Source organism: Limanda limanda, chromosome 11 (genome assembly GCF_963576545.1).
Source record: "Limanda limanda chromosome 11, fLimLim1.1, whole genome shotgun sequence".
Taxonomy (NCBI): domain Eukaryota; kingdom Metazoa; phylum Chordata; class Actinopteri; order Pleuronectiformes; family Pleuronectidae; genus Limanda; species Limanda limanda.
Window position 1 is genome coordinate 23,440,657 of NC_083646.1, and position 12,219 is coordinate 23,452,875.

At 40.5% G+C, this 12,219-nt stretch overlaps 1 protein-coding gene across 3 annotated transcripts in view; it reads left to right on the top strand.

The window, feature by feature from the left end:
* Window positions 1-244: 244 nt before the first annotated feature.
* LOC133013453 (trafficking kinesin-binding protein 1-like) overlaps window positions 245-12,219 on the top strand; it is a 35,658-nt gene continuing 23,683 nt past the window's right edge. Inside the window, exons 1-2 of one of the 3 annotated variants that reach the window (XM_061080399.1) lie at window positions 245-298; window positions 8,972-9,166. Coding sequence is in view for 2 of the 3 variants with exons in the window: in XM_061080400.1 (XP_060936383.1) it covers window positions 5,919-5,922; window positions 8,972-9,166 (199 nt within the window). In the remaining variant the exon portion in view is untranslated. Of the gene's footprint in view, window positions 299-5,665; window positions 5,923-8,971; window positions 9,167-12,219 lie in introns of those variants that run through there. The other 2 variants (XM_061080400.1, XM_061080398.1) reach the window with 2 other exon arrangements.

Consider the following 12,219-nt stretch of genomic DNA (forward strand, 5'->3'; position numbering starts at 1 on the left):
GGAATCTAGTTTGTCCCATTTCACTTTTGGCAAGTCCAACTTTAGTCCATGGCTGCTCCCGCCTTAAATCGGTAACCACTCGGCATCAAGCTGGACCCGAAGACTCCTCCTCCCCACACCTGCTCCTGCTCCACTGCCCCACCCCCTAATCTGTCTTTGGACCACCTATGCACTCATCTCTACAACCCAGGGCTCCCATTGGCAAGTGAGGTGGAGGAGTATGTCAGTGAGACTGAGAGTCTACCGGCTGCACTCCAGGAGTTTGCGGCCGCCTACAGAGATGCAGAGACCATTACAGGTAATGTTCCGTGCATGTGTTAAAACCATATGTGGACCAATTGCACTGGAATCCATTCGGTGTTGGTGAATCAGCACATGATGCATAAATATATAATTCAACTCTCCAAAAATTCTGGCATTAAAGTCTGTGCACTACCATACTATACAAATTCTAAAGATGAATTTCACCCTATTATCGGTTTCCAACAATAACAGACATTAAGCTCTGATGGTTTAGAATAAGATGGGAGGATCAGTGCAGGCTGAAGATGGTGTGTGCCTGTGCGTGTACGTGTGCATGTGTGTGTGTGTGTGTGGCTGTGCTGTAGCTGTGAGAAACTGTCCCTCTCTGTGACCCCTCTGTCACATCCTGTCAGTGAAGCAGCTCTATGGGTCCTCAGCTCATTGTATAAACCAGCACTGGAACGAGAGAAGGGCTCCCAGTGGACGGTCTCTGTCAACTCTTTCACTCACCCCCCTCCTTTTTTCCCCTCTCCACCGTCCTCCTCTCCAGGGGAGCAGAGAATCACTAATGTCTTGTAACCAGTGGTCAGACTTTAGCTCTGCCGTGGCACATCCTCTTTCTTTGCACAGTCTGAATTAGATGCTTATAACAGCTGATGTGATGTCACAGAGAAGATGAGTGTGTGTCGATGCTAACAGTTTAGTCAAGCAGCAGTCGGGAATGTCCCATGCCCACATTTTTGGAAACAAAAACGGACGATGGACAAAACTTTTAGAATCAGCCTCTAAAGTCGTCATACAAGACGGAGCTGAGACTGTAGTAAGACTGTGTAGGCATTAGAATATGTGCATGACTCCAGGCTGTCCAGCAAAGTCTCTATCTGATAAGTGCAACCATGCTATGTCTCCACTAAGTGTAATGAGAAACATCTGAATCTGGCCAGGCCACAGTAAGGTGATAAAGATTTCCAAGCACTTGTACAGCACTAGAATGAAGAGGGAGTTCAGCAGTGATTTGGGTTATGGCAGTTCCTCACTCACACAAATTACAGGAAAAGGTTTCCCAAAACACACACAAACACCCCTTGACCCTGAGTTCCTTGTATTGTTTTCAACATAAAGGTCCCCTCCGGCAACAAAGTTTCTTACCTTGAATACAAACACATACTTGGCCCTGCAGTCCATCCATCCATCTATTCAACTGTTTTGCAGTGTGGTGATGTACTCAAGTACATTTTTCATGTATCTGTACTTCACTTGAGTAGATTTATATTACTCCACTACATATATCAGAAAATATCTGTACTTTCTACTCCACATTTTACAATGCAATTTGTTACATGTTCACATTGATGAAGAAACATCTAAAATGGATTCTGATACTGAAGAGGACTCTGTGACTTAACCATAATGATGTAATAGACTGTTGCATTAGGGAATACGCTCTACTCAGCAAGTGCCTTCACTTTTAATACTGAAATATATTTAATAGCAACAACTTAATTTGACTCAAGTAGAAAAATGAATGTTGTACATTTTTATCTATTTCTTTGTGTTGTCTGTTTGTATATTTTTGCTGTGAGGGAACACTAGATTTTTCATGTCCACTGAATCAATGCATTAATGGCTCCTAGAGCTGGACCAATTTATCGGTTTGCCGATATTAGCCTCTCAGAGTCATATTGTGAGAATGGCATTATACAGAATTTCACCATTATATCAATTAAGTATGACCTGTAATTGTCTATATCATATCGTAGGAATGTTTACATTCTATGTAAAAAAACGTATTTAATGTATTCATTTTAGTTTTTGTTTTATGGTTAAACTGTGAAATATCAAACCTCAGTGTTCTCTGACATGAAGCTGACATTTTATAAATATACAAAAATCCCCCAAATCCATTTAATGGCAACTACTACTGCATGCCACTCAACCATGCTTAAAATCTGAAAGCAGATGTTGTACAAATTAAAATGATGTATCACAGTATAGTGCAGTCAGTCTCAGTCGTCCTGCAAAGCGTGTTTGATGCCCAGGTCTGCTCAAACTGTTTCTTTATCTTCATCAAAGTGCTAAAAATATATTTAGCTTCCAGGGTCCCACAGGCGTTGCTATTTCAGTTTTAATTTTGTTTGACTTCAATGTTGGCCAAAGTCTTGTATTCTCATCTGTAAAGATTTTTTATTTGTTACTGTCAAAGTTTAAATGAAAAAAGAAGCAAAACTATTCATTTCTTGATTTCAAACTGACCAAGAGTGGTTGCATGTTGGTGCAACAGCAAATAGAGCAACGCTCATATATTGTAAAATCACATGTGAAAATGTCATTCTGTGGTAATATCACGTGTCTTTAACAGAACAGTTATTCAGGGGCAGGACTTTGGAGGTGGTTAGGTCAGTGCTGCCTTCTGCTGGTATGATAAGAACAGTATAACAAACTTTCTATTCTAAGTTAGTTTTGTAACTGTTCTTCCACCTCACTGTCTTTATCTCTTTCTGCCTACTTTTCTGCCTCTAGTTGAACTTTGTGAGCATGTGTGTGAGCGTGTGTGCGTGCGCGTGCGTGCGTGTGTGTGTGCGCGTGTGTGTGTGCGTGCGTGTGTGCGTGTGTGTGTGTGCGTGTGCGTGCGCGTGTGCGTGCGTGCGTGCGTGCGTGCGTGCGTTTGTGTGTGTGTACGCTTTCACAAAGTCTGCAGGAAAAATGGACACAAAGAGCTGAATGGAGCAGCTCATTGCGATGGGGGCAGTTCCTGGGCGTAAGGCTGATTCTCCGTGGTAACCAGCCAACGGTGATTTAAAGAGTTGAGTAACTGTGAAATTATGGGATGCTTTGCGAGGAAGAGAGGGATCATGAACAAACAGGCAGACAGAGAGGAGACAGAGGCAAAGTTATGTAAGTGGACGAGCAGAGCAGAATTCAAACTGCTGAGTCTGCTGCCTGACTCTGATCCAACCCAGGCGTGCTAAAACAGCCATTGTGTTGACTTTGGTTCTTGTTCACTCGATTCATACGCACAGTCGAGATGCAGCTACGTAACTATATTGACCTGGCTGTTGGCGTCGCGATAAAGTGAGCAAAACTATTATGTTTGTGTTGGGAAATTCACTTCTGTGTTCTGTTACAGCCGTCTGTCAGAGTATTTGAACCGTGTTGTCATTTTGTAGGATTTTAAATGAACTTGCTGAACTACACCTTTGTCATGGATACAGTGTTTTTGTACATGAAGGTGTAAATGATCCACTGTAGCAACATCAGTAAAGAGACTGGTTAACTGCTCGATCAACAGGCTGATCTGCATGTGTTTGGTGGATGAAGACAGTGACACATTTGGCCAGATTAGTTTCATCCTGTAGCACAGAGGCAGAAAAGTAGGCACCTTGTTTTCTCTCTGTGTTGTGAAAGGCTGGATGACGTCGTGTGTTTACACACAAACACCCCTTGACCCTATATCTGTTACAGCCTCATGTCCTGTCATGTCTGTCATTTATACGTTTTCTACTGAAAACTTCAGTGGCACGGTGATATAACATTCAGACCTGGTATTAACATCCGTCCTGAGTGATCAGATCACAAGTGGTCAGCACTAAGTACCATTTACATTATTTTCGCTGTGTGAATGTAAATGTTTCCTGGGCCCCATATGAAGGACTAACTACTCAGCTGACGTACTCTGACCAGCTACAGCTTGAACAAATGTTCACTTCTCAGTGTGCATACGTTGATTTGTATGTGAACACCATCCCACTAGTAAACACTCATCATCATTTTTTATACTTTTCTTAGATTCTTGAAATCTTTCTTCGGCATTCATTCATTCAGTCCTTCCTGACTCCGCTCACTCTCTTTCTCTTTCTCTATCACTGTCTTGCTTGTGTTGACACACTAACATTGTTATCAGACAAATCTGTGAACTCAGAAAAAAAAAATACATAATATTGTCATCGCGAACACAAATGACAGTTGTGATGATTTGTATGTGATAACAGGAGACACATGTTGGTGTGAACAGACAAACTTAGCCAGACCACTTGTGATCGGATCTCTCAGGACAAACCTTGATACCAGGTCTGAGCAGGGCCTTATTTTCTCACTGACTGGTTTTGGATCAGTGTCTCTAATGAGATCAAATGGGCAACTACCTTTACTGACACCACCAACAAATCGTTGAAATTACATTCAGTACCCTTAACCCAATGTAATGTAATGTGATGGTTCTCCACACGTGCAACTGACCTTTTTACTATTTTTGGTTTAAAGCTAGTTTCCCTATGACTGAACATGTGCCACTTCCCTTTCCTTGGACTGGTGCTAATTTGGTGCTTATTCTCCTTATTCAAGCTAACAACTTGGTGAAGACCTGTGCACACACACTGGACTCAGACATTTACAGAGTTAGTGACATCTGAACAGCTCAGTAGAGCCGTCCTCACGTACACGTCATAGACAGTGATATTTGACCACGTCAAATACTCTCTTGCATTTCATGTGCGGACGCCCTGTAAGCGGCAGCAGCTTTCAACTGTAGCCCAATCTATTTCTGAACAGGCCTGAGCTGCATAGAAGTATTTGGTTGTACGGAGTAGGCGTGGAAATACTTGATGTGACTTTTATCATCAAAGGACAGTGATATTCTAAAAAGCAGACACCACCAAGAGGCCAGCAAGTAGCTGAATTACACAGAAGAGGATGTGATGGGAAATTTGAAAGTACAGCAGATTTCATTTTTTGTTTCCGTCTCCTCACTCACATCTTATTATGGATTGGTAACAAGTTATTTTCAGAGGTGCTCCAAAAAACTAATAAAAGCTCTCTTGAATTAAAAATGTTGATATTTCTTTCTAAACTTAATGTGACACAGCCTTGTTTTTTAGACTTACACTTATTATTCCTCTTATTGTTTTGTACACTGGCTTAGGTATACGTTTGGTGCCAGATGTTGGGATCTGTTAGGATTACATGGAAAACACACTGAGTAGAGTTTTGGCAGCTTTTCTGCTGCAGCTTGGCTTGTGTTGTGCAGGCCATGACTATCGCTGTGTGACAGTGTTGAAATCGGCTCAGATGACCTGTTGCTCAGCAGTGAATACTGTTTTAAACCTGCACTTTTGCTCTTCAGAATAAAACAGTAGCATAGTCTCATATGTAATCAGGTCCATGTATCCATGTAAGAGTCTAATATAGAGGATTCTTCTGCCAGAGGAGCTTTAAACAAGGATAGGAAAAAACAGTACGAACAGCTTCAGGCCTGGTATTATCCAAACTGTGTTTACCTAAGAGAGAGAGGGGGAGAGGGAGAGAGAGACCAGCTGGGTCTGTTGGGAAGAAGAGAGAGAGGGGGGCAGAGGGAGGTTTGGGCGGTCCATGTGGATTCCATCATTGGCATGTCAGGCATGACGAACCAGTTTGGCTCAAGACTCTCCTCTTCACTCCTCCCTTCCTCTTTTCCCCGCTATCTCTCTCTCTCTCTCCCTCTTGTTCTTATGCTCTCTCTGTCGCCTTCATGCAGTGCCGTCCTCTAAAACTATTACGCTCCCCCTCTCTTGTTCTTTCTCTCTCTCAGCCCTCCTACTCTCTTTCCTCTCTGTTATTTCTTGCGACCTTGCCGTCTACTAGACCCGTGGAAAATGTGATTGGAGGGCGGGGGAGTCGGCGATTGTCGGGCTTCAGGCACCATGAGTGAGTTCACTGCACGGCTTGGTTTTCTGCCAGTTTCAGCTGGTCACTTGTCATGTTTAAGACAAGTCTGGGTAACACCGGGATAGACTTCTCTCTCTGTCTCTATCTCTCAATCTTCCCTCTGTTGTGTGTTCGTTTTTGTTCGTCAGTGAGTCACTCAGTTGTTTCCTCCCTTTTCTCTCCATTGTACTTTCTAGGGATGTGCCTTTAGAAGTTCAGCATTTTCATTTTCATTTAGTTTAAAAAGTCAGATGAATATACAAGTTCCAGTTTGGTTTGGATTTTAAAATTTGCGCTAAAAGTGTGGTGAAAAGGTTGATTCGGCTCTTCTGCAGCCTGGCAGGATGCAGCCATTTGTCTCGGGAACGGTTGAAAAGTCATATCCATGTGACTCTACAGTCTGACACCAGTAGAGTGAGGGGCTGTTTGAACTCAGCCCATGGGCTTGTACACTCTTCTCTCTTCAGTGACCTCATTTACAGTCTCAGTGTAGTGATACTTTACACTAACACTGTGTGTGCCGTGTGGGGTCATGTGTCTATCAAGTGGAAAAGTTTCCTTTGTTTGGACCAAACAGTTAATGGCTCTGTGTAATTATTCATCAGTGTATTTCCATTAATGTTCTGATCTTTAGGTTGACCCTTGTCTGTGTCCTCTGCACATGTTGCTCTGTTGATTGCTCAGACGGACAGTGTCACGGTGGCCTATTCTTACATTTGAACTTGAACTTTCTGCCTCTGGTGGCTCCTATAGCTGCTATTAATGTTGGCATGTCCCTGCAGCTTCTTTTCTCTGTGACCGCTGTCCATATTTACATTTGAAAATGTGACTTGAACTCAAACTTTCTGTCAAGCTGTCAAAACTTTAAATGTAGCCATCGTTGATTGTTAAAATACTTAAGTTCAGTAAAAAAAGTACCCCTTAAGATGTCACTGCTATACAAAATTGTAAAGACGACCTGTAAGAAATATGATATGATAGTTTATTGTCTCAAACTTTTATCAAAGAACACCAACAGAGAAAAACATCACAAATAGATAAATATTCACTTCAGTCAATGACACTGTTGCCACAGACAGTGTGTTTACGTTGTACTTTGGACAGTCCTGGTTGACATGTTTTGCACTTGAGACTGATGCAATATAACTCAGAGAAGTTAATACATTCTTATATGATGCTCCTTTTGATTTGAGAGGAAGAGATCTTAAAACTGAGTCTATGTTTTGTTTTTTTACCCAGTACAACACATGCACAATGTCCCTTTTTTCTGTCTCCATTGACCCTTTGTCAGAACACTCGGCACGACGAGTTTGTGCTATTATTATCTTTGTCCACATCCTATCAGTCCTCGTTTTTAGGAGCTGTACTGCACAGGTCATATTTCATGTCAGTGCACGAGGAAATCTTGTGAATGAGGAGTAACATCTTCTTCAGGATCAGGTTTGTTTCAATACTATTTGGTTTGATTTAAAGGAGTTCTCAAACTATTTTATAGGTTGATACTTTCTAATGGTTAACTTCACAGTTTATATGGTTGATAGTTTTACCAGTGTACAGATACAAAATAAAAAAGGACAAAATAAAACATTTTGCTCAAACTTAACAGAGCTGTTGTCTGCTCCAGTGTCTCATGAAAATAGATTATAGGAAGGTATTGTCATGGGATGAATAATAAGAATAAGAATATCGTAGAGTCATCACAATATTCTCGAATGCACAAATTAGTAAAAACATTAGTTAATGTCATTAAACGCAGTCTAATACTTATTCCTGTGTTGAATTCTCACTGGCTGTGCTCACTGAATGATTCACCAGCTGTTGTGTGTGTGTGTGTGTGTGTGTGTGTGTGTGGGTTCCTTCCCTTTTCAGCACAGTCAGTCATTCAGTCTGGATTAGCAAACTGTGAGAGACAGCATTGTTTGAGAGACATAGATGGACAGACGAAGAAAGAGGGACAGACAGCAGATGAGGGCCACAGAGACAGAAATAGAGGAGGACTGTGTCTTCATTCTCATTCTGTCTAGCAGCTTCTCTTCTGGACATTTCTGAAGAAAAAGTCACTCAAACCTGAACTCTTTGTGTGAACAGAGAGAATATGCTCTCTTAACATATAATTTTAGTAGCTCACTAAAGTGTGATGTAATGTGTGAGCAGTGAGGCACTTAGCCCAAAGCTTAGGTAAGATTATGTAGTTTTCCACTGCAGCAAAGACATGTAATGTTTAGTCAGTGGTTTGAAGTAGACGGCTCTGGACTGGTTTGGTGACCACAAAGGATTACAGTTATGTTACATTGTTACCCAGTCAGAAAAACACTGCTGGAGGTTGTTCATTTTAACTGTCATAACTATTCCTTTATGTCTCAGCGTCTTTTTTTATATGACTTTACCTTGACAGCAGTGTCTCGAAGTTAGTGCATTGACCAATTGTACATTTAATGTTCCTTTTTAAAATGTATACTGAATCTCTTATCAGCTCGCTACACAAAGCGAAGAGAAATAAATACTGTAGAATTGAAGTAAAAAAACAATGAAACGTATACAAAGGAAACAAATATGTATTATGAGGTTTGTGATACTGTTGCATTACTTTTATTGGGTTTTGAGAAATTATGAGTCTAGATAATAGGGAATATATCCATTTGTATTATTTAATACCATCTAAGATGAGCATTTCAGGTACTAAACTAAGCCACTAATTTAATTTGATTTACCTGATGATGCAATAGGACATAAATTAACCTTTCCTGAGTGCTACAAAGAAGTTGTAACAAGCAGTTGGCTAGTTCCTGAGATGGCCACTAGAGAGCATCATGTGCTTTCAATTCAAATAAACTGCTGACATGTCTTCTTAGGATTCAACTGAAAATAGGATTATCCAATCAATTAAATGACCAGAGTTGGCACTGTCCCCATCACAAATTGTGGTCCCTGCTACTACAACATTGCTTATTTCCACTGCCTATCTGTGTTCCAAAATGAGATTTAAGAAAATATTTTTGTCAAAGAAGAAAACAATTACTGTACAGTTTCTCTCTGTGTCTCTCCTCAGATGTGTGTAACAGTACTGATTTGCCAGAGCTTGAGATCATCAGCTTATTGGAGGAGCAGCTGCCAGTCTACAAGCTGAGGGCTGACACCATCTTCGGCTACGACCAAGATGACTGGCTGCACACGCCACTGGTGGCCCCCGACTCCGCCCTCGAACTAACCACTGAACAGATAGAGGAGACCCTCAAATACTTCTGTAAGTCCATCATATACTGTTCTAATATTAATGGATATGTTGCTGAAATGTTAAAAACTCGAAGCTCAAAAGTGAAGTCACACTAGAGACTAATAGACTTTTAGATTTAACCTTCAGGGATCTTTTATTGAACAGTGACATTGAGGATTTAAGATGGAGTTGTTTGATATTTCAGATTCATATTGACCTTGACTGAGCAGGAATCAGAGAGGGAGAAAGGGACAGAGAGATATGGCCACGTGCCCGACACAATGTGGCTGTGACGGCTGGTCATGGTTGCCACAACAAACACAACTGACCGGTCTCTCTCTTACTCTCTGGTGGCTGCTGTTTTGCACTCACTGCTCTGTTGTGTTGTTATGCATGTGTCTGATCTAAGTAAAAGTTGTCTTGTGGTTGCCCTCAAGCCACACACACTCATTTGCATTCAAATGCCTCACACAGGCAGGCTTACACGTGCACAGTGCACACACTACACAAGACACACCAAGGAAACGTAAAGTGTTTTCTTTTTCACAATCAATTATTCAGGTCTAATTCATGTAGGCTTAAAGAGATACTCAGAGTAAAAATAGGATCTAAAAATAGGCCGAGCATCTTATAATTGGCTCAACGAAGAATTGTAACTTCACCTCGAGTCCCCATGCCGACATGGACACCTCGGACTTGACATTGATCAGTCAGCCAGGCTAAGAGGCAATGACAAGGCCTTGTTACATGAGAAACAATACAGGATATTCTGCTAGGGCTGCTTTACTAAATATACAACATTACTTTTGTGCTTTATTGTAACTGTATTAGTTCCAATTCCTTCTCCATCCCTACCGGAGGCACATTGCTCTTCATTATTGAAAATGACTCCCCAATACCCACGCCTGATGTGAGTCTAAGTTAGTGGTTCACATGCACAACATTATACCATCCATGTGGTTTATCATTAATTCAAGTGTGTCACCTACTGGTTGAGAAGGACGTTAGAGGAGATGATGACATGGAGGCAGCTGACCAATACAAAACAACCTGAGAGCAGTTCCATGTTGTGACTCAGTCAACACAGACTCGTTTTCTGGTTGGTAAATGTTCCTAGTCAATCTATTATGTAGCTGGTGACCATTATTATTAACCATATGAAAAAATTATAATTAATTTGTAGTGGATATGGTTGAAGAGTCATTTAAAAGAGGCCAGTGGAGAATCCCTTCCACACATTTATATATATATGATTTCTTAAAAATATGGGATTTTAGGCTCAACAATAAAGTGGTGTCATCTTTATTTCCTTTAAATGATGTTCACCTCTGAGGATTATTCACTGTACCACATTTATATAAGGGGGGGGGGGGGGCATCAAGAGGAATTTACATTTTTAGTAAATACTTTCGTGGTGCCATACAGAATCATTCTCTCTAATGCAATGGATGGAACATTAGCAAGATGTGATGATGATGATGATGGTGCTCACAGCTGGTTTTGGCCTAAGCAACTAGCTAAAACAATTCGTCAACTTTGGTAGTTATATAGTTCTTGCAGAGACAGTAATTCATCCCTCTAATTACATTTTTACATTTGTGTTTTTGTTTTATCTCAGGCCATAAGACATTTGTTGTGGTGTCCTTCAGTGTTTAATCAATATCTTGTAACATATCAGCAGTCAGCTGTATGACAGCTCTTTGAAACAAACTGACATTTTGGAAAATTTTTACTTTATCTGTTTCTAACAGAAATGCAGCAACAACTGGGTTCCTTCACAGAAATATTGAATTTTAGTTTCTCAGTTATTAGTTCCTCACTCACCACACAACTTGCCTATGGGACATTGTCTCTATCAGAATGCGGCCTTGAGAAAGCTGCTTGTTGGGCAACAAACTCCACTGAAGAGCATTTTGTCCCTGCTAGCTGCTTGCTAGCTGCTTGTATCCAGCTGCTATCATGCTGGAGTTAGTCCTTTTCATGATAGTGACCACATGCTTTCAAAGTAGGCAAAGTGACTTGTCTTTAAAAGAAAGTTGCTTTTTTGTTTTTGTTTTCGTGAATAGCCTTGTATACAGCGGGTAGTTACGTTTATTTTATTTTACACAACATAAATATTTAATTCATAAATGAACAGGTAAGAATGTGTGTGGACTATGGTAGGCACCAGTAATGGCTTAAATGCAAAACCCACCCAAATATAACATAAAATAAAAGACAGAGCATAGAACATTTTTAATACTGGTTTTATATTAGGATGAAAAAGAAACAAATTAGTATAAGTAATAATACTATTAATAAAGCAGAAAAAATAGAGGTAAATCAGGGGTCCCCACCACTAATAGAGATAGTACTGTTCTTATTGTAATTTTATGATTTCAAAGCAACTGCAATTTTGCACAAAAAAAGTATAAAAGACATCCTAGATGTGTATATATATCAACTTTTCATATTACACAATGAGTGTAGTTATATTGCATGCCTTGTCATGCAGTAATAGCACATGTTGAGTTGTATTGAGCTGATGTTACATCACTGAATCACAGAAGTAAGGTCTGGAGCAGTAATGAATCTAGTTCTGACTTTATAAGTAAAGAAATATAAATAAATATAAGTACATTAATCAGCAGGAATTTCTTTGTTACACAACATACATTACAGAAACAAATTCGTTTTTTCTCCTATATCTGTTTGGCAGTGTGCTGTTAGCCTGCAAGCATGTGTGTTGATTAAAAATTGTTCCTTTCATTAGAAGCAGTATCAGGCTGACATTGAATTTAGCTGAAGTCTTTGAATCGAGCATACTTAGCATTTTGCTTTTGCTGAGATCAGACCCCTGCTCTCTGTCTGCCCTTGTCTTTGCCTGTGTTCGTTTCATCACTCCCCTGATAAAACAGCCAATCACTGAATATCTTTTGTGCTCATTCATTTTTGGGTTAGCCACGTCACCTCTGCCAACACTACACTAACTCTCCTCTACATGCTGCTCAGCCTCAGGCCTTGGAGTCTGAGCCTGGTTACTATAGCAACGGCACAGAAGGACGAAGTAGAGGAGAGGAGGGATAGATGCTTACATAGGAACG